At 37.7% G+C, this 23,862-nt stretch overlaps 1 protein-coding gene across 2 annotated transcripts in view; it reads left to right on the top strand.

The window, feature by feature from the left end:
• Positions 1-23,862, top strand: part of Tnks (tankyrase) — a 142,565-nt gene that overhangs the window by 54,187 nt on the left and 64,516 nt on the right. For both annotated transcript variants that reach the window (XM_034519890.2, XM_076914025.1), the window contains exons 4-5: positions 22,996-23,032; positions 23,767-23,842. In XM_034519890.2, the coding sequence (XP_034375781.1) occupies positions 22,996-23,032; positions 23,767-23,842 (113 nt within the window). The remainder of the gene's footprint in view (positions 1-22,995; positions 23,033-23,766; positions 23,843-23,862) is intronic.

Below are 23,862 nucleotides of genomic sequence, written 5' to 3'. Positions count from 1 at the left end.
TGTGTGTACTTTGAGAGTAGCTGTTATTTGGGGGGGGGGGTACTAAATAAGCAGTTCTGTAACATTTTTGATTAGAACTTTGACCAAATTTCTATTTTAAATGGTTCTTTTAAATTTTATTATGGTAAATTTAGTAATTTTTGCTTTGTGGGGGGTATTGTGGTATTGGACATTAGAACTTAGGGCCTCATCATGTTAGGCAAGTGATTTATTATATACCCAGCTCCCACATCTGTTTATGGGTATAGATGGTGCTAGAATTTCTTAATGTTTTGCTGTTGTAAGAATGCTAGCTCTTTCCTTGAGACTTTGATGTCGATACCATTATAGATTCGTGTACATATGTAGCAGATAGTACAAGGAGACCCCCCTGTAGTCTTTACTACCTCCCCAGTGGCCATATCTTGTAAAACTGTTCTAAGTATCAAAAGGAGATTTTGATAACATCTGTTGGTATATAGAATACCTACATCATAGAGGTGTTTGCTGTGTTCTAGCTACGTACTGTTAACTGGGGTAGTCTGAAACAGGAAACATTCCCTTTGTTCCCGCCTCCCTTCCCCTGCCTCCCATTTTTCCTTTAAGGAGATTGTGAAACATTGTTAAGAGAGTGGTAGTAAAATTTTAACTAAAATTGTAAATTTGTACCTCCTTTTAAGTCTGTTCATGTTTGCTTCAAGTGTACTCCATTTTTATTGTCTGGTATATGCATGTTTTAAGATAGCCTCTTTCATGGTGAACTGGCCCTATTTTCATTATGTCAGGACTGTCTGATCATTTTCTTGTCTCTGAATTCTACTTAACTGATACTGATACATGCTGTAAAAACATTCTTGCAAGGCATTTATCTACCTACTTACTCTTAACCTGCCAATATCATTTATTATATTAGAATTAATTTCTTTCACACAAAATTAATTGTGCAGTATTCTATCTTTATTTCTACCAGGTTCTGTTATTTTAATTGGTGTATGTAGATTTCCCCAAGGCCTGTGGTAGATTTCTGAATCCTATAACTTTAGTGTAATATATTTGTGTTATGGTAGCAATAAGAAACTGTAGAATATTGATTGTCCTCTTTATTTGATTTGTAATGATCTTGTAGCAAATGCTTTTTTTCCTATTGACACTATACGTTTTGTGGTATGAGAATGTATCTTAATTTTACTTTGCTCTGGAGAAAGAACTGCAGGGTGTAGAGGCACTATCTCCTTGTATGAGCTGTGTGTAGGTTCATACCTGGTCAGTCACCCAAAGTAGAGTGAGTGGACATCTGCCTCTTTTCCAGACTGCTATTGATCATTTTGTGGCTGGATAGTATTGTTTCTCATTACATTTATCTATGTAATCTCCACTGATATCATGGCCTTGGGGTGGCAGCCCCTCTACTGTTGATGACTCTCTACAGAGCCTCCGCTGACTTCATACCAGTGAGAAAATGTAGGAGAACATGTTACTGTTGCTGGGTGGAGGTGGAGCTCTGTAGTCATCCTTAGTATGATCCCAGGAGACATTATTGGCAGACATGACAGTTCAGGCTCTTTCTAATTAAAGCCTGGGGAGAGTGCACATCTGTGGTTGTCACTGGCTTTTAGTTGACATAGGTAGGATAGGCTACGTATTTGGAGGGTATTTAGATACAGGTAGTATTTCACTGGAGAAGGCTGGTCGTTTTGCACAAGTTGCCTGTCTTGATAGGTTCTGCTTAGTTTTTTTAGAGAAGCGTAGGAGTCATTTTAACTATGGCAGTTGATATTTCTAAGTTGCCAGCCTTTTTAGTTCATAAGGTTTAGGATATATAGAGTTAAGAAGAGCTTGGGAACTGAATGCTATGTCATTCTTTATACTGAAGCCCCTAGTTGGTTGAGCTTCTATCTACCTCTTAAGGTTCTCTTATTTTTGTTTGATGCACCACATGTAAGTTTTCTAGGTGTGTTTACTGATAGTAATAGGGAAAATCATATTTACTCTATCTCCCTAGAGATCCTAAAATAATTTAATTTATGTATATGAATGTTTTGTTTGTGTGTATAGTTGCACACCAGAAGAGAGAATCAGATCCCATATAGTTATAAGCTATCATGTCGGTGCTGGGAATTGAATCTTGGATCTCTGGAAGACCAGGCAGTGTTCTAAACCACAGAGCCATCTCTCTAGTCCCATCATCTTTTAAAAACACATTTGTTTTAGGAACCAGAAGGATGACTTAGTGGTTATGAGCACTTGCTGCTCTTCCAGAAGACCTAGGTTTAGTTCTCGGCATCCATGTCTATGAGAGCTCACAACCATCGGAAGGCCAGCTCCAGGGTGTCTGATACTCACTCTTGGATTTTCACAGGCACTTGAACAAACATACAGGTAGTCAAAATTCCCACAAGCACAAAATTAAAACTACTATTGAATCTCCTTTGACATAGTTCATATATCTGCATCATTTTGAATCTTAATATGACTGTCCATGTTATTTTTTTCAAATAAATATTTGTGTTCCTTGAGAATTGAGGATTTTTTGCTTTGTTTTTGTTTTTACAAGACAGGGTTTCTCTGTGTAACAGGCCTGGCTGTCCTGTCCTAGAACTCGTTTGTAGACCAGACTGGCCTTGAATTCACAGAGATCTGTCTGCCTCTGCCTCCCGAGTACTGGGATTAAAGAGAATTGAGAATTTTATACAATGTATTATAATCATGTTTATCTTAATTCCTCTCAGATCTACCTACCCCTTCATACTCAGCTAAAGATTTATTTTTATTTATGTGTATATGAGCATGTCTGTATGAGTATATGCCATGAGCATAGCAGTGCTCGAGGAGGAAGCCAGGGTAAGATGTTGGACCCCTTGAATTGCTGTTAAATGAGGTTGTGATATGCCTAATGTGCATGCTGGGTCTTCTAGAACAGTTTGTGTTCTTAAGAGCTAAACCATCTCTTTGATCTGAAAGTATTTGAATTAGTTATTTCTACTCGTTACTCTTGATACTATGAGGATCTATGAGAATTAACAGCATGAATTTTTGTGATATTCCTGATTTTCTAAATCTTTCCCAATTAAGATCCAAGATGTAAGCAATTATAAAAAAACAATGAGATATTACCGGATCACTGGTATTGTGATATTGACAAAAAGGTAATATAGAGATTTGTTGAATGTTTTAGCTTTTAAAATGGAGTAAAAGTAAATTTATGATTTTGTTATTTACTGTTCCAGTTACAAATTTTGACCAAAAATAAAAATTGTCAATAGCTTAATGCTTTATTAGTGGATAATGAGGTTGAGAGGACAATTCCATAGTCTTCCTTTTTTTTTTTTTTTTATCTTCTTCCTATGCTGTTTATTAATCCCATTTATTCTTTGGCTCAGCTTTAAAATTAGAATAGCCCAATAACATATATATATATATATATATATATATATATATATATATATATATATAATTTTTTTTTCAATTTTGAAAAACTAAATTTCAAAGACCTTTAGAGTCCCTGAACATATGGCATGAAAATTTTATCATTAAAAAAGATTCTGATGTTGCTGAATAGTAAAATCATGGGAAAGATCACCTCAGTTTGAAGAGGCACTGTTAATTACATAGTAGTATAGTTGAATTCTGTAGTTAAAGGAAGTAGCTTGCTGTGGAAGAGTTACTAGTGGGCCTTTGCAGAATACCATCTTTCCTGCTCTGTTTCAACCTTGCTGTGCACAGTGCCAGTGTTGCTGTGTAATGTTATTTTGAGGCTGTGGAATCTGGGGTAGATATGATACAAAATGTTGTGTTATCCTGAAAACCAAAACTGCTTTCAAATGTGTACTTCTGTGTCTAGTATGTTCGTATGTTCAGGGATAGTTGTTCTAACACCTGTGTAATAACATCTCCCAGCATGCTCTAGGTGCCAGTGAAGAGAAGGTCAGCTGCTAATAAAAGGCCAACTCAGTTACCCTCATTTGCTAGCAAGCCATTGTATCATCAGTCCCTGACAGCCTTAGACTAGGAGAGCTTATTACTGGAACCCCAGGGGACATAGTACTCTTAACTTAAACCTTCTGCTAAAGAGATCTTATCACTGGCAACACGTTTATATCTAAATGGGGCAGAGGTTAAATGGTTCGATGATGCAGTAGTTAATTATAAAGGGAAATTTGTATATGCATACCACAAGTTCATTACTCTTCCCATCTCCCACCTCTTCCCATACTCAGCGATTTCATTTACGTATTGCCTGATTCTCATCCCTGCTAGTAGTAGATTCTTGTGCTTATTGTTATGATCCCAAGCCTCAATGAAATACCTGTAAAATAAATGATTAGTCAGTAGATGGATGGTTATTGGTAGACTAGAACAGATGTCTTATTAACAGTATAACGTTTTTTTATGGAAGAGAAGACATGACTAAGAGTATAAGGAGGATTGGTCACATCTGTGTGAGTCAGGAATCAGAAAGAAATGAGTGCTATTCATCTTCCTCCTCCTTGTTTTATAGACCAGGAGCTAGACCCATGTACTGGTGCTGCCCACATTCTGGAGGGTCATCCCTCCCAAGTAAATCTCTGAGGAAACACCAGCATCCCCAGAAGTGTGTCTCCAAGGTTTGCAAATCCCATCAGATTGATAAAATCAAGTTTTACGGTAATTTTTATGTAGATTTACCAGGCCTACATAGTCAGACTCCAAACTCTCTCTCATACACTTGCCTTACACTTGCCTTTACTGTATCATTTGAGTCTGTTGCAGACATGGCTCCACACGTTGGAGTATACTCTCCTAAGAGCAAAGTTACTAGCCAAAATGTAGTGATCATAATTGGGAAATAAAGCGTTGATGCAGTATTATCTCAAGTATAATACAGTTCATCTTTCTACTGTTTTATGGAAATGGTTCTTGGCTTATGACTTTTTCCAGTAATGCCTGGCAACTGAATTTCTTTAAATAGTTTTGAACTCTGAATCTTTTCTTAAACATTTAAAAAGTGGCCTATCATTTGCTATATCTTTGCCTAGTGATTACAGTCTTTTTTACAGATTCTACTATAACCTTTGCCTCGCTTGCTCCTCCTCCCCCTTTTAACACTTTGCTGTTTGCTTAATGATGTTGCTGCTACCTCTGTTTCTTAGATTTGCTGGGATGCAGGGAACAGTTATGGACTATTGTGTATCATTTATATCAAGTGCCTGAAAAATACATCCTAAAGCTGTTTTAAATGACAGGAACAAGGTGCAGTAAGACTTTCATTCTTCCTTTCAAAAGCTTGTCAGCCAGTGCTCTCCTGAAACAACTTTAACCCATTGGGAATTCAGACCAGATTTTATAACACTTTGTTCTTCAGTCACAAAATATATAAGCAATGAGTTGTCTATTTGTCATTACAAAATATTGGAGTCTACCTAAATGACTAGTGACTAGTATTCTGTATGTCTGATAGAGTATTTTACATATATAAAATAAGTTCCCTGTGAACTATTGACGGGTTATTCTCAAGATAGACTTTTAAGTTGTGACTATGAAAAGGTATTTATTATATGACATTCTTTCTGTAAGCAATGATATGTAGTAGTTAGCTCCTTGTGTCTTGGTTTTGACATCTTTATGTTGTCTCCTAGCCCCACTATGTACCAGAGTTATGGTATGTCACTACTGTGTGGTTTTGTCTTGTACACTGTCTTCCTTGGTCTCTTGGATTATTCTACTCTAGAGACAGCTCAGTGCTGTATTGTGACGACTCTGTAGGGAGGGCTGCAATTACATCCTGGAGTATGTAATGTGACCCAGTCAGATACCCTGAGGCCTACCAGCCACATCCTGTGAAAACCAAAGATTTCCAGGGTCAGTTAAGTCTTGAGATACTACTGTCTGTGGCTTGTCCTATAGTTTGGAAGCAGCCCTGAGTTGCTGGGTCACAGTCATTCAGCTAACCATTTCCAGACTCCGAGTCCCACAGAACGTATGTAATCTTTTTTTCTTGTAGCTACCACCATTGAGGTGAATTAATTGTTTCAGTAGAAATAAATTCCTAGTATATAGTGAAGTGTTTTTACTTAATCATTTTAAACTTTTTCCTTTTGTAAAATGAAACACAGGAATAATAAACCAGAAAACATTAAAATTGGTAATATTCAAGAAGGTTGAAATCTCAGAAAGGAAGCCTGGGAGAGTGGGACAGGTAAACAGAGGGAAAACACAAGAAATATAGCAAAGCAATGAGAATCCAAAGGTATTTCCTAGAGAGTACTGTTCTGTGCAAGCTTAACCAGCAAGTCTGACATGCTTGCTAAGAAAGTCAGGGATGAAGAGGAAACCCCAGGCCCTGAGTGCAGACAAGCTATGTGTATTTCAGATAGTCACATTTAAGTACCATTTTAGTGTATCATCACCAATAAGAGAGAGTCAGATAATTCTTGTATGTAAGCAGGGGTGGTACCTGAGAAGACACCAAGACAGTTGCCATGTGTCTAGGGCCTGGGCACTGAAGTGTTAAAGACAAACACACACATGTAGAAAACATAGAAAGGTCATGGGCAGAATTGTACAAATTGGTGGGCCTAGCAGGCAGGAGTCTTTTGTATTTATTGTCTCAAGATTAGATGATTCTTTTCAAATATGAATGAAATTTAAACTTTCCTTGTCATTTTAGCAGAACATTTTATGAGTATTGTCACAGTTATTAATTGTTTATCTTTTATCTTGTTTTGAAGTTAACTACTGGGCATTTAGTTCCTTGACTTTGTTTGAAAGCAGATGCTGTCTGTATGCTTTTGCCTTATGTTTTCTACAAGACCAGAGTACACTCTATGTTCCTAATGGAGTGACAGTCCAGTGTGTTCACTTCCTACCTGAAGGATGCCTTACCCTGCTTGCATGCTAGATATACTAGCTAGTTCCCAGGGAGCTTTGTGACCAAATTAGCCATCTCAGCTTTGTGGGTATGACTACAACATGTGACAAACAGTACTTTCTTGAGGAATGTATCAGGCCTACTTAGAATAGCAGCAGTTTAAGAGTGTCTTGATTTTTATACATTTGATCATAACCCTCTGATGGTTTTGGAATCCTGCACATCTTTTTTTTTTTTTTTTTTTTTTTTTTAAATTGTGGACATTGGAAGTCTTCGGAATTGACAACCTGACAGGGAATAGAGAGGAGTACAGGGAAATATCTGCTTTAATTCCCTTTGAGAGAATGTAAAAATGTGTAATTATCTTAAGTGACTGGATCATTTTATAAATGGAAATGTCTTTTAAAGGAAATAGTTCTTATGAGCTTAATTGGGTAGCGAATCAGCTCCAGAGAAGAGGAGCTTATACAGTGGAGAGCCTATCTGTCCATGGCTCTGTGGCTCTGAGGGCACCAGCCTCCTATCTAAGCACACTGCCCATCTTCCTGCTGCGAAGGGGATTCTGGCTACCGGTTCTTAGGTTTATCTTCTTTTCCTTGAGATTTCTGTCTTTCTTTTTTTCCTATTTATGAGAAAAATTTTATTGCTCTTTGCAATTGTAGTTATATGTATTTGGCTTCACTTTTTGGAAATGGGCCCTGGGTAAATGAAAAGGAATCTTTTTTTTCTCTTGATGTTCAATCTTTCTGTATGTTGTTTTTCTATTATTCTACTGTCCTCCATTGCACTGAGAGTAAATGATATATTGCTTCTGACAGAACCAAAAATGACTTTTTTAAAGAAGTTATTAGAATGCCAGGGCCACTAACAGGCAGAAGCAGGCATCTCCAGAAGAGCAGTACCTTGTGCACTTGTTTGCAAACTTAGTCTTCTTTCACTTTCAAAACCCAGCAACTTCTCACCTATAGTTTTTACAGAAGAAAAGTGAACATCCCAAACAGAAACTTGAATGGTGCTGCTGTGGAAGCAAAGGCGAGCTAAGGATGGAGAGAGGGAGGAAGTCCAAATCAGAGTGGAAGCCACATGCAAACCTGAGTGCCTCTCAGATGTGTGTGTGTGGTCCTGCTTGCTGGTCATAAGGCTGTATATAAAATTGTCTGGCTCCTCGAAGACATTGACAACTCAGCGGATTTTAGCCGGTATATCTCAGTCTCACAGAAAGCTCTTGGTCGCTTTGTATTCTCTTGTAGTTATTTAACCATGACACATGTGTCACTGCCACCCGCAGGTACTGTATGTGTTAGGGAGTCAAATCCCATGCTGACATAGTAGTGCTATTATTTGAATTGACACATTTTGGAGCCAAGAAGCCTCCTGAAAGAGGCAAGGGCTCTAAGTCACACCCATAGACACATGCACTTTAATGTGACCTTCTTCTAGGACATGGAAAATAATGTCGCGTTTACATGCTTAGTTTCTGAAAGAAAGGAGAGTGAAAGATTAGTCTCAAGTTTGTTTTTGTTTTTGTTTTGCTTTAGATCTTTATGTGATACTTTTTAGAAAAAACTGTTAAAACTAATCTGTGATTTAAACAAAAGTGAAAGTAAAGATATTTTTGAGCAAATAGGTTCGAAAATGAAGTAGAAAAACTTAAATATATTCAAAAAATAAAAATATATTAAGATTTATAAGGATAATGACATTGTATATAATGAAAAAAAAAAAAAAAACAATTAAAAGGATTTACAAAATGCCTTACCAAAAAATGGCTATACCCACATAGCAAAAATCAGCGTCCAGAGCATAGGGAAGGAAATGTTCTGCGTTCGTTTATATAGCATCTTTTAAATTTTGTTTTTATTATTATGTGTGTAAGTTTGGGGGTGTGCCCATACACACGAGTGAATGCAGATGTGCCACAGGTATGTCAAGGTACTCTTGACATAGGAAGTTTTGCTCAAAAACTATAGACATGACAATGAAAATATTCTGAAACCTTTACTCAGAGACAGGTAAGTGAGTGCACGAGCACCTAAACTCACATTTATCCACCACCGTAATGAATGGCCTCCCAGGAAACAGGGAGAGTCACCGAAGAGTCTTAGTATCTCTTCCCCTGGGGGGCATGGGAACATGTTCAGCAATGTGTTGGAATTAGCAATGATTGACAACTAAACTGGCCAGGCTATTATGGTACAGATTTTAAGAAATTGTGTCCAGCCAATTGGCAGAAATAATCTTTGAGAAATAAGTATCATCTTTTAAATTTCATTTTTATTATTAGATGTTTAATTAAGTTTGTGTGTGGTGGTGGTGGGGTGCCCATGCACACACACTAAATGGATGCAAATGTACTACAGGTATGTCAAGATACTCTTGACATGGGCAGGCTCTATTTTTCTCTTTTTAGACCTAAACAATTTCATGTAACATTAGTTTCAAGTTGGAGCATTTGGGAAAAAAATATCAAATGAATAAAACAAGAAAACAGGTATAACAACATTGCTAACACAGAGGTTAGCAGAGTCTTTGTGTAGTTCACAGTATCCCCAGTACCTACCTCAGCAGCTGCTTTTTGTACCTTCTCATGGCCATGTCTCTATTTGTAATTGCAGCCAATTTAGAACAAACCTCTTCTTCCTTAGACTCTTTCCTTAAATCTCCAACCAGTGCCCAAGTACTCAAACTGACCGTCTCTCACACCCTCTACTTGGGTATGGGACTGCCTACTCACAGGCCACATTCTCTCACTGCAATAATCAGCCTGGTTTGTTCAACTTCTGATCAGCCTCAGTGCTATTTGCTGGTGGGACACTAAGAGGTATTTGCACATTCTTCCTTCAGCATTTGTGTTGAATGTTTTGCTTTTGTTTGTGGGATTTGATAGATAGATACAAAACAAGTGTTTTTCTTCGGTTCAGCATGTTAGCTCTGGAGTGAGGTATTGGGTTGGTGCAGGTATAAGGATGGAGAGACCCTGACGGTGCTGCCCTCTAGGCTGTGTTTTTATGGTCTGACAAAGCAAGTCTGCTCTCTTCATCAGTCTCTTCCCTTAATGCCATATTATAACAAAAGGCATGTGAAGTCTGGAAATTTTATTTTTCATGGAGTATGGAATTCTACTTGCCTCAACAAAAAGCTAAATTCTTAGAATAAATTCACAAGAACTTTAGTGCTGTGGAGTATTCCTAACACTGTATACGTAGTTTTAGAATCCTCCCCTCCCCCCAGAATGCTTCTTTTTCTGCTGGTTTTTAAAAGGGAAAAACAGATAAATTTGATTTTGCAGTTCAGTTGTAAGGATTTTAACACAAGCGCTCGCTCTCTCTCTCTCTCTCTCTCTCTCTCTCTCTCTCTCTCTCTCTCTCTCTCTCTCTCTCCCCCCCCCCTCCCCTTCTGGTGGCCAGTTGCAATGACAGGTTGTGTGACTGTGTTGAAAGAACTTCTGAGTTATTGTTAGTTTCATCATCTGCCCTTGGATAGACCTGTCTCCAAAGTAATTTCCTGTAAAATCTGATGGTTTCTCCGTTTAGTCTCCATCATTAGAAACGATAGATTTATATAAAGAAGACAAACACTCTAAGAATACCAAAGAAATGATTAGATCCTGAGTTTAAGTTTTTTACTCTTTCAAACAAATTTTTTACTTAAATCTATTAAAGTCATTAAGATGATAAAACATGAGGCTGCCAAGGATCCGAAAATAGCCTGCTGGGATTTTACACCAATTACAGAGCTCTTAGGTAGGTAGTCTTTGTCACCATTCTTAGATAATTCTATGCAGAAGCCATTATACAAATGACTGCTTCTATCAATTGAGTTACATTTACTCAAATGAATGGATAATGTCTATTGCTAACGGAATGAGAGATTGTGTGAGAATCATTTTCAGTCTCTGGCTTAGTGCATTCTCTAAAAGTATGGCTGTTTAAAATGTAAATTTATTTGAAATAGTTTTCTATCTTTGTCACATTATGTTTTCTATATATATCTAATTTAAATTTTTGTGTCTAAATTTATTTGGGCTGGAGACAAGATGAACCTGAATATTGTACCTTATAAATATGGCCAGCCACAAACTATCTGGCTGTGTAATTTGTCACTGTTTAAAAGAAAAAAAAATTAGAAAACTGGACATGATATAGGTATGGGAAAGGGCTTTTCTACTAGGATTATGTTTGTCCAAGAATTAAGGCCAACAATTGACAAGGGAATTTTATAAAAATAAAAAGCTTCTACATAGCAAAACAAAACAAAACCAATCAACTAGTTGTAGAGGAAGGCCACAAAATGTGAGAGTTTTGCCAGCTATATATGTGACAGGGGCTTAATAGCCATGATATATAAATAATTAAAAAAAATAAAGCATCAGAAGACCAAATAACCTATTTAAAAATGGACTTAGGATATGAACAGCGAGTTTACAAAAGAGTAAAATTGGCTACAAAGTATATAAAAAATGTTTAGCATTCTTAGCAATTAGGAAATACTAACTTTGAAATTTCATCTTACACTTGTCAAAATGGCAAAGATTTACAAAATAACATACAGCAAATTCTGGAGAGGTTGTGGAGGAAAGGAACCCTGCATTCACTGTTGCTATGACTGAGGACTGCTGCAGCCATTCTGGAAATCAGCACAGGGAATCCTCAAAACATGAAAAATCAATCTGTGTGACCCGTGTTAGCCACTCCTCTGCATATATACCCACAGGACTCAACATCCTGCTTCATACTTAGCTGTGTCCATTGCTTCTCCAGCCACAGTAACTAGGAATGGAAACAGCCTTAAATGTCCTTTGACTGGTGAATAGACAGTGAAAACCTTGTATGCACATACTTGCAAGACCATTCGACAGCAAAGAAGAATGAAATTATGAACTTAGCAGATAAATGGATAGAATTAGAAAAGTTTATATTGAGCCAGGCAGTGGTGGCAGCACACACTTTTAATCCCAGCACTCGTGAGGCAGAAGCAGGTGAATCTCTGTGAATTCAAGGCTAGTATGATCTACTGAACAGGTTCCAGGACAGCTAAAGCTACACGGAGAAACTCTGTCTCAAAAACCAAAACAAAAAAAGGAGGAGGAGGAGGAAAAGGGAAGGAAGTGGAGAGGGGGAAACCATACTGAATGAGTAGCCCAGACTCTCTGACAATTCCTTCTCCAAGTCTTCAGGTGTGTATCTACGGCCTGAAGTAACTGCCTAAGTCAGGAAAGTAAAAAGGGACAGTTAGGGTGTGGGGGAAGTTAGGGGCACAGGAAGGAGAGCACTAGAGAGGAGATTTATAGGCTACAAGCAACCAAATGGGGAAATGAGAGAAACGAGGTGGCTTAATTAGGAAGTGAAGGGAGATACAGAAGAAGGAGGGTAGAAGCTTTAAGCAATCATACTATTAACTATGTGTTTAAAAGTATGCACGATACATGTAAGTGTGTATACATACATAGTTGAAATGAGAAATTCCCTTCCGGACTGGCAGGGTTTCACCCAAGTGCTATCATACCCCAATGACAGTTATGAGACTTATTTTGAATCATTGGTCAGGGTTGTCTAAGAGACTTCCAGAACGTTAGAGGAGGCTACTGCTGTTGCTCTTGGTTGCCCCTCTCTTCCCAGGATGCAAGGTAAGCCCTCATTGCTGAAGGCACCATGCATATTAGACAGAGGACCTGAAGTGGATCTGACCTACACGCTTCCTTCCTGAGGACTACCTTTCTTGTTACCAAAAGCACTGTGCGTGAGTGCATGCGTGCGTGCGTGCGTGCGTGCGTATCCTGTTCTTAACTGTACTCACTACTACCCTCTCTTGGTTCCCCAACACACCACTATTGCTTTAAAAAGTGTCACCTCAGAAGGCATGGTGACACATGCCTTCAGTATTGAGGCTGAAATAGGATCACAAGGGTGAGGCTAAATGTTGAGGCTGTCTCAAGAAAACAAAAACTACAAAGGTCACAGCAACAAAAACTGTAAACAAAAATGTTACAGAGTATCTCTGTGGGAGGACAGACTGCATTGCAGCAGTTAGGGAAGGGGGATCAACAGGACAGGATTAGGACAAAGAATAACAACTTCATTGATAGTCTAGAACAAACAGAAAGCTCAATGGCACAATCTGAGTGACCTAACATAATGTGTGCTTCTAATTCTGTGAAAATGATTAAGTTTGTATATATACATTTACTCTCTAGCAGTTAAGTGTGATCTGCTGTCAGACTTTTAAAATGACATTCTTTGACAGGTGCTTCTGTTTGAATTAACTTGTAAAGAAAAAAATTAATAGTCATCAATAAACTAATCAGATATGTGACTTCTGATCTATAAAAAAACATATTTATTTTGTGTTTTCTGGAAAATGCTGCCTAATTATAACTGGCTTATAAAATGAAGGGGGGGGGACTTTGTATTTTTAGAATAATGCAAAATATCAAATAAGAAAAGCAGAGACAAGGCTTAGTTAGTTACTTTTGTTTTTGTTTTTTGGTTGGTTGGTTTGGAGGGGTTTTGGTTTTGTTTGGGGATTTTTTGTTTGTTGGTTGGTTGGTTTTTTTGTTTTAACATACATAGTAGTCTTGGCTGTTCTGGAATGACAATGGTCTGCCTGCCCCTGCTTCCTGCTGATGGGATTAAAGCTGTATACCACCATGCCCAACCATGTTTTGTTGCGAGTAAAATGTGGTAAGAGGATCATAAGTTCAAGACGTGACTGGGTCCTTGAGTAAGACCCTTTCTCAGGAAAAAGAGAAACAGGCCAGTATAAGTGTGGAAATAGTACAAGACTCAGGCTGGCTCTAGGAATGAAGCAAGACTGACAAGTGTCATTGTTTAGAAAGCAAGTCACTCTATGCAAGGATTGTGGTCACTTTTCTAACTGTTTAATGGCCATATGAAGGAAGCATTGTTCTCTGTTCTCATCCCATCATTTTGGAGACAATCATTACCAACAGGAAAGATGTCCATTTCTTCAGTATTAAAATTAAATTCCTATATATTATAAATAAATATTAAATATAAATATAAAATGGTAATGCTAGGTTCATGTTTAAATTTTGTTTCAAGCTTAACTTCAACTTTGTTTCATGTTTAACATGCTTTCTAATGTGCATAGTGAACTTGAATCAAGTTTTGTAGATTGTTGCATATCAAAGTTGATTGGTACAATCATGTAATAACATTCAACATGCATGTAGCAACATTCAACATGCATTTCATGAACCCATTACATATGATTTAATGTCAGCTTTTAATGTAATAGCAAGTGCATGAAATGTCAGAACACTTGTCTTTGTTAAGACTCATTATTCCTGATGACCTGTTGATATACCTGCAGCTGTCAGGGGTCACCAGCTAGAGTATGAGTGACGAGCATGAATGTATGTGACAGGACCTCCATACAAATAGCATGCTTTCTAAGGGCAAGCCGATTGTGATCCTGGTGAGGCTTCATGAGGTTTGCTGCTGTCTTTGCATAGAGAAGGGAGATGCTAACACCCATAATTCTTACAGTGTCTCCTTTGAAAGCTTTTGCCATTTCTTGGTTATTATGTAAGATTATTCTTTTTTGATTTACTAATAAGTTTTAGCAGTTTCTCTACTTCTGCAACTTTCTGGGAACACCAAAAAAAAAAAAAAAAAAAAAAAAAAAAACAAACCCCACCCCCTCAAAATAATATAATATAAAATAATATATATAATATATATAATATATATATATAATATAAAATGCCACCCTCTTTTCACTGAAAAAAAAAAGCAAAACAACAAAGCAAAAATTGATGTTATTATAGAGAAGGATATTGGGGAGTAGGAACTGTTTTCTCCTATGCTGTCAGTATTCTTTTAACTGAAAAACTGTCAAGGGTTCAGTGAGAGAAGATGAACACTGTCCTTGGTTACACAGAGCAAAATAAGGACCAATTATTAGTGTAAAAGCCGGGTGCTTTAAATTTTGAATCACATTCTTCATTGTTACTATCTTGGGTATTCTCTGTGGGTCAAGCAGTATTGGGTGTTTTATTTGTATTATTCCTGACCCTCAGAGCAACCTAGTAAAGTAAGTTTTCTTTTCTAAAAATTGAGAAACATGAGATTTGGAGAAAGGTTAAATGACTTGGTCAAACTGGCATGGGTAGATAATAGCACATCCCGAATTTGTTTGAAGTGTTTCGGCCCTGACAGTGATGCTCTTTGTTAGAACTCCTCAGTGATTCCCAAGTCAGGCAGGCCCTATCCTGCCCTCGAGACATGTGCTGGAGGGTTTCATTCAGTTCTCCATGGTCATGAGCTCCTACCACCACTTTCAGCTTTATGATAAAAATGAAAGTAGAAGCAGAATTCCAGCCTGCTGTAATGTAACAGAGGAAGACAGGTTAAGAGAACTGGACAGCACATTTTAAGTACAAATCAAAGGATCCTTCTTTATCCTGACACTGCTTGTTGGTTATGAGAATGTAGGTTTGACTTGAGGGATGCAGAGCACTGCATCTAGTCTCCATGAGCATCTTTTTGTTACTTACATACACTACGGCAGTCAGTTACTGGCATTTTCACATTCTGTTCCACAACATGGTATTGTTTTCTTCTATCTAGAAAGATAGACATCTCCTATCCCCACATTTCTTTTAAATTAAGAAACTGAAGTATCTACCAGTTCTCACTTGTCCAGAGCTGAACCACTACTAGAAAGGACCTGCATTTTTATATGTTCAAAATTAAATGTATGTGATAACACCAAGAGAAAAGAAAATGAAGTAAATGTTTTGAAATAACAAAATATGTAGCATTCTAGAAGTGTTTGGCCACTCATTTCATAGGCCCACGGCTTTTGTTATCCTGATACTGTATTGGAAGGTCCTAGTATGTGGCCTTGAACTATTAAGAAAAATACAGCATCAGTTTTCAGATAATCCCTATTGAATGTATCTATACATTCAATAGTTCAAAAAGAAATTCTGTCAAGGACAGACAACTAAAGATGCTAGAGTAACAGTTCATTGAAAATTCCACCATCCAGCCTGCTGTAGTCCTTGAGTGCTCCAAGAGTTAGTATTTATATCAGCCCTTTATCAAGGCCAGTGGGTAATTTTACATAAACATGGTTCATACATTTATGAGAGAAAAGTACATCCATCAAAGAATTAGAAGTATCAACATACTCAACACTCTCTTTTGTTTGTATTATTTTATGTGAGGTATTTTACAATGCTTATTTAAAAAAAAAATGGTTTTTGATCAAACCTGTAGGCAAAATTGATCTCTTTATATAAGAAGCTGTTTGATGTGTAGTAGCTGCTGTTTCAGAGCTGTGAGACTATATAAACACAGCACATTGTGATTTATAGGAGCCATATTGTTATCTTTGAAAAGAAAATCGCTTCCCTGCAGTCCTTTCTTTTATCAGGATGCTTTGCCCTTTGAATGCATCAGCCTGCAGAGGCCCCAGAGTTTTCTGACATGCCTGTTTGGGAATTGTCAGACCCTTGTTTCTTGTGACAAGTTTAATCCTAAGGACTTACAAACTAACACAGAAGTCTATGGGACTATTTTTTTGATGACATAAGAATTGTCTTTGACACCATTGAGCAATGGGGTAGACTAAATTAGAGATGAATGTGGTAGTTGTGATTTAGAAATTGAAGACATTAAGGATTACTTAGAGAACTATTGTAAGAAAGTAGTCAGAGGAAAAGGAAAATAAATTTAATAACAGTGAGAATGGAAAGAATTTCAAGCAGAGAGAAAACACCAAACGGATCACGTGCTGGCAGAATTTGTAATTTGATGTGTTGGTTTAATTTTTTAGATTTTTAAAAAGATGTGGGCTGACTACTTCTTACAAAGTTAAATATATATATTTAAAATGCAACATGGCAGTCAGCGTTACTAGATGTTTGCCCAAGGGAAATAAAATTATGTGTCCATTTGAAATGATTTCTATAGTTGTTTAAAATTCCTTCATTTATAACCACCAAAGACTGGAACTAGGGAAAGGAAAATCAAATTAAATATGTCTATGTTATGGAATATTGTTTAACAATTTAAAAACCTACTCTGTTTAGTGACAAGGACAGATTTCAAAAGCATTTACATCAAGTTAAAAAAAAACTAGAATCAAAAGTTTATGTGTTCAGTTAATTCATTTAGATGACATTGTGTGAACTAGAAGTGTTAAGGACACTGTAGGGCTGCGTCAGGGTCAGTCCTTGAACCTGTGCAAGTCAGTGGGTTCAGACCCCAGCAGTGGGGGGATAAAAAGAAGACATGTCAAGCAAATAGAAACTTTAGGGACAGAAATCAGGCAGTTGTTGGCATGAAACGAGGCTTCACAAAAGCCTGAGAAATTTTGGGGTGCAATAAAAATATTGTGGTTTTAGTAGTATCTTAGAGATGATTCAAGTGGTTAAGAACATTTGCTGCTCTTGCAGAGGACCAGAGTTAGATTCCCAGCACCCACTCTAGAGACTCATAGCCACCTATAACTCTAGCACCAGAAAAATCTCAACACCCCTTTCTGGCTTCCACTAGCACATTTTTACACATGCATGAGCATGCGTGCGTATACACAACACAAAGTAAAAATTTTTAAATATTTTGCAAATGTGAATATACCTGTCATGGTGATACACATTTTTAAATCTCACCACTCAGGAGACAGAAGCAGGTTGGATCACTGTGGCCTACATAGTGAGGTCTCCTCCCTCTGAAAGAAATGAATGTAGCTATGTAAAATATACATCAATACATAATATGAAAAGACACTTGTACCATATTACAGAACATCCCTGGCAATTATGTGCACCCATTTCATATTTGAAAGGGTTTATTGGTAGGTCTTACAAAAAAGTCTAGATGCACAGTATGGCAGCACAGGCCTCTAATCCCAGCACTTGGGAAACAGAGACAAGTGAATCTTGTTACTTCCAGACTACCTTGCTCTATAAAGCGAGTGCCAGCTCAGCCAGGGCTACACAGTGCAACTCTGTTCCCAAGAAACAAACGAACAAACAACAACAACAAAACCCACATAAAAGCCACTGTATCCTCCACTTACTGGGGTACGCCTGTAAGCTGTTGGGGGTCAGGCTAGAGATCATCAGCACAAAATGAAGACCAGCCTTTGTCAACACACTGAGTTCCAGGGAGGGGGAGGAAGGGATGAAGGAAGGGAGGGAGGGAGGGAGGCAGGGAGGGAGGGAGGGAGGGAAGAAAGAGAGAGAAAGGAAAGAAATAATGAAAGATCATCATTATAGCCCAAAATTATTGTCAAGTAGATCAAATATGCAGTTTACTTTTCTAAACTACTTCCTTTTTTCAGAGCAACATTATGATTGAATTTTTATTTAATCTTGCCATTGGATTGGTATTTGATGACTTGGAAATAGTGGGCATTCTGAGCTCTCAGGTCCTATGAAGCCTTGTACTATGCCCTATTGAGAACTTTTTCATGTATCCAAGGGGTTTTCCTCTGCATTGTGTTCTAAAAGGTCATTTTCTTTTAAATAATGCCCATTGGCTAACAGCTTCCTAGAGAAACACATCCCTGCCCATTAGTTTCCAACTCACAATACAGTCCCCCCTTTTTTATCTGTGTGTTCATGCTCATGTTTCCAGTTTCTATATAGTTGTCCTCTTGGGCATTTGAAGGATTGGTTCTAGCTCAGTGTTCCCCAGTATTTTATGGGGATGAGGCAGTTGTTTGATAGTCAACAAAGGGAAAGAAAAACTTAACAGTTTTGGTTGCAAGAATTTGGTTTTAAGAGTCAGAAGAATGTGGGCTAAAGGAGGGCTTTTCAATTACCAGAGCTTGCAATACAAGTTACAGTCCAAGTTTTCAGTTCTCGTGTATTGTCTACACTGTCTGTGTGATAAGCTCTAGCTGCCTTCGCCTTACAGGATGGTGTGACTGGCAACACAAGGTTTTATTTTGTCTAATTTTAACTTCTTTAAATGTATAACCACTTGAGTGCATTGGTTACTGTCTCAGTTAGCTTAGCTGGATTATGTAAAGTACAGTTAGTGTTTAACGCTGACTAATGTTAGCTAGTGGATGTTCTGTTTCCCTTGGCCACTTAGCTTTTAGGAGACAATTGATTGAATAAAGGATCTCCAGAAGAATACTCTTTACAGCCTCAGAATATTTTGTTTTGGAAAATTGTGGCATGTTTCCTTTGATTGTGACTTTATATTAACTGCTGGACTTCGAAGCCACGTCAGAGCAGATGGAAAGATATGATGGATTGAAGGGTAGGAACGAGGCATTCAAAACTCACAGAACTTTGTAGGTTATGCCTTGTCTTGGAACTCCTCATGAAGGATTTTAGAGTGAAAACAGTAGGCTAATTATTCCTCAGCCCCTTGTTTCTATGTAATAGATTAGCTTTGGAAGATTGGTGTGCATGAGAATCTGTCTAGCTTTAGTTTCTTGAGAATAGATTGTTAACTGGTCATGTAGCTAAGTTCTTTCCACAACCATGTAACTAGTTCTGAGACTTCAAACCAAAACACAATGGAATACATCACCTAAACTAATATTTTCTTCCCCAAGATAGGCTGTGGGTTTGGCTAAAAGAACTGATTTCTTGTATATGCTGGTACCTCAATGCAAAGATTTCTGTGTTGTCTTATCAGTTCATAGCACTGTGCAGCATGCCCAAGGAGTATCCAAATTGTCAGTTCATAGCACTGCCACACACTCGGCAACATAAAAGGCCCCTCATAGCTTGGTAATGGAGGTTCTTGGTTGAAGTCTTTACAAAGCTCTTCCTTGAGACACCTAGTAAGTCCAGGAATTAAAACATGGCTATGGAGACATGAAATACATTGATTACCTGAATAGACCCAGAAGAACTTCCTTCATTCCTCTTCATGTTTATAAGATCAGTGCTTCAGAGTAATTCTGATGGGAAAGTTTTGGTTTATTATAATATTTAAAGCTACTAACTCTTTGCTTTATAAAATGTTCTTGTACTTCACAATTTAGTTTCTTTCCTCTAATGTACATATATCTTGTCTTCTAAGGCTCAAATTTGGTGATTCTTTGTCTAGAAATTAGCCTAGTTATGGAGCCTGATAGATAATAGTGAAACTAGACACTCATTTGACTGCTTCAGGACCAGTTCATTAACTAATGAATATGACATCCATGGTGGTATATGCCTGTAATCCCAGCACTTGGGAGACTGAGACATGGGGATTGCTATGAGTTCAAGGCCAGCCTAGGCTGCATAGCAAGGAGCAAGCCAGGCAGGCTAGTAAGGCTGTGTGGCTAGGGGAAGATGACTTGTTAGCTCTGCTCCGGAACTGTAAGATGGGGTGAAGTGGAGGCAGGTGACTTTTCAGTGACATTCTTTCATTTCTTGTATAATGTGAGCTGTCACTGTTGGGTACACACAGTGTAGTGTAAAAATATATAGGTCAGAATTCCTTTTCAGTTTCTAACTACTTTTAACATCTGTGATTTCCTTGTTTGTAAACTTCCCATGTTAGTCCATCTCTGAAAAACAAAACAGCTCATTTTTACAAGGCAGTGCTTTGATCCTGCCGGTTGCTGGAAGTAAATGCCCCTCACAGTGTTGACATTGGGGGAAATCAACAATCATGGCTTCTATATGTAAGTTTCTTCAAAAGAAAAATTTCCCCATATTCTAAGAGAAAGAGGTTATTTCTGACTACCTTGGAGAAATAGGAAGGGGAGTTTTATTTTTGACCTTCATCCTGACAACATCTTAAAAACATTAATTTGTGTATCTGTGTGGGCACACGTCTTTTTGCATGTATCAATATTTGGTAATAATGACTATTCAAAACAAAACAAACATTGTTCCTACTTGTTTTCACCCTGCCTTATTGTAATGAAAAAAAATGGTGTGTGAAGCCAGCCTGCTCTTTGTCTGCTTCCCAGCTCACCTCAACTGCGTGTGTTAAAGAATGCCAGTGATCTGTAGAGTACCATGGTCTCCCAGCTAAGGTGAAACAGCCCTGGTGGTGTGGCTGCCAGTAAGCCGCTCAGCTTTGCTGTCAGCGTACAAAGGACTCTACATTCATTATGTACCAGTTCCTGCAAGGCAGAGTGTGAGAAATGGCTTTGGCTGTTGACTGATTGTGGTCCTTGGGCACCAGATAGTGGATGCTGGAATGTATTGCAGAAAGGCTGATTGAAGCCCTGGATCTCTAACGGGAAGAGTAGAGTCATCTGTAATGTGTACTTACATATTTTTTGAAAGCATTGCCTTATTATCAGCCTATGCAGAAAGAAATACTATTTTTGCAAAAATGTGCATTTTGGTGAAAATAGCATGCTGTGCATGATTAGGGCCTTTGTACACCAGACTGATTGGAACTTGGAGGAGCCTGAGTCCTTTGCAGTTTTATAACTTAGCTTATTGGAATTATATTTCACCATGGCTTGGATGCCAGGAGTAGGTACTTGGAGTTCACAGTGTATGTGCACATAATACAGAATGTCAGCTGTCAGAGCCTGGTATCTTGTCCCCATGCCTTGGGTGCCTTGCCTCTCAAGAAAGGTTTGCCAGAGTGAAGTATAGGATGGGAACATTTATGTAGTCAGTGAACTGGAAGATATTGAAATACAGTGATTTTGCACCCCTTCTTTTAAAACATCCAACATTTTCTCAGCATGTTCAAACTTAGTCCTTTCATGTAGTCTGCCTCATTGTCCTGCAGGTGACGTTGGGTTGTCCAGAAAGAGCCAGCACTTCCCTGTCTTCCCTCAGGCTGTTCCTTCTCTCTCACATTTCTTATCTGAAAGCTTCTTGTTTCTTTAAAACTTCTTTAAAAGCTGCTTTAGTTTCTCTCTCCCAGAAAGGCTTCCTTAGTCCACAGTTAGCCTGTTAGTAATCCCATTTAGACTAGCCAATAAGCCCATAAGAGTATTTCATAGGATTCTCCACAATCTACTGTAATCATTTGCTTACTTGTCTTTTTTTGCTTTAATAGGATAATACTTATTCAAGTTAGAGATGGCAGTGTTGTCTTTGAACATGGCGCACATAGACACACACACACATATATATGTATATTATATTCCATAATTTGCATTATTTAGATTATAATTATTTGTGCTTTCTAATGTATACCTGCTAATTTTCACAGGACATACTAAGACAATTTGTATAATCATTTCTTTAACGATATTGCCAGCAGAGTCACTGCATTAAAGCTGAATCACAATCCTGGCTGTTCTTTTTATTTATTGAAGGAACAAACATGGTGTTGTTATTATTAGGGTTCTTCGTCCTTCATTTGAGCTAGCAAAAGAAACTTGAGTGCTCTAAGAAATCTACTGTGGGAGACTTATAAGTTCTGTTTTTACTGATAGGTTTTGAAAAATCCGTTGTAAAAAAAAAAAAGAAGAGAGCAAAATTACCTATGCCATAACAATTAGTTATTTGCTTATTTCCGGAGACCCTACTTAATAAGATTTACTGTTGGTAAAATGTAGTATACCAGGCGTAAAGGTTAACGCAGGTTAGGTTATTGTTGCTGGTTAAGAATGCGCTCTCTGTTTTGGTTTTGGAGCACTGTCTCCAAGAGGCGCCTAGCATTTGGTACGTAGTTCACGTAGTTCTAGTCTACAGACCTTCCCTATCAAGGAAAAAGGATCCGTGCTTCCAATATTTACTGGGTTTTTTTTCCCCCTGTTATAAAGCTCAGTGATGGCAATTAATTAAAAAAAAAAAAAAAAACTTTCCATGGCATTACAAATAAAACAGGGTTTTTTTTTTGAAGGCTAGTAATTTGTGCCGTTAAAGAGCCAGATTATTTTGCTTTTGTCTCAGAATGTATTATGCTTCACAAGTATACTGTGACAGCCTGAATACAAATCGGGGGGAAGGGACATTGTCTTGAGCTGGCGTGCTCTTATCAGAGGGAATGTGTTCCTGGACTCGAGGTTTAGCATTCATTGGTTGTCTGAAGAAAGCTATTTCATCTGAGGATTGGACAAGAAGCTGCGTCAATTTGCTGCCCGTCTCCAAGGCACTGGTGATGCTGCCTTCACAAGCTAGCTAACGTCACGGCTCCATCACCCAGCGGGGTGTGGACTCTCTTTTCTGTTCTTCTCTATTTAATTCTCTATTTGGTGTCTGCTGCATTTCTTAATCTGTCTTCTGCCAAATGCTAACAGCATGATATTTTGCAATCATCTAGGTGAATACAAAAAAGACGAACTCCTAGAAGCTGCTAGGTAAGTGGTTCCATTCATTTTAAGTAAGTATAATGCATTTAAGGGAGAAGCGGGTGGGGGGGCAGGTAGAGGAGTGTAACGATTTATACTGTGTTCTTTCTTGCTTGGGTTTTAAGAGATAGTGTGGATAAGACCTATTAAGTCTTTGTGTACTTTATTTTACATTGTTAGTGGACACACTGACAGACTCCCTTACTGTACTGGGCATTGTAAGGCTAATTTTAGTTGTAACATATCTTGAGATACTACCTGCAAGCCTTTCAAAAGATAGTCTTATTCTTAGAGTGTTTATATGTCTATATCTATATTTTGCTTTGAAGATTTTCTTTTCCTAGCCAAGCTTGAAGGAGAGACATAAAGTAAACGTTAAAATTCTCAGCTATTTTGTTGTTAGTGGCAGTAATGGTCATTTATAATTTAATTAATTACCTCTTTATAGAGTTTGTATTCTTAAACTCTAAAATTTTAGATCATTTTTTCCAAGTAAAGTTTGTTTGTAATTAAAATGACTAGGTAGATAAATTTTTAAATGTAGAAAGCTACATTCCTCATGATACCATACCAACACATAATTAGCAGGAATTATGTTAACCGAAATAAATATTACAGACATGCATTGTGATCCATATTTAAAAGTTAAAGCAAAATCCTGTTGTTTTCCACTATAAAACAACTATAAATATTCATAAGAAGCTCTATAATTTTACAGATATTAACTTACTGGCTTTTTATAGGAGTGGTAATGAAGAAAAACTAATGGCTTTACTGACTCCTCTAAATGTGAATTGCCATGCAAGTGATGGGCGAAAGGTAAGTTATTTAAAATGTCA

This window comes from Arvicanthis niloticus, chromosome 16 (genome assembly GCF_011762505.2).
Source record: "Arvicanthis niloticus isolate mArvNil1 chromosome 16, mArvNil1.pat.X, whole genome shotgun sequence".
Lineage (NCBI taxonomy): Eukaryota > Metazoa > Chordata > Mammalia > Rodentia > Muridae > Arvicanthis > Arvicanthis niloticus.
The sequence above is the reverse complement of the archived record's forward strand: the minus strand, read 5'-3'. Positions and strand labels throughout refer to the sequence as shown.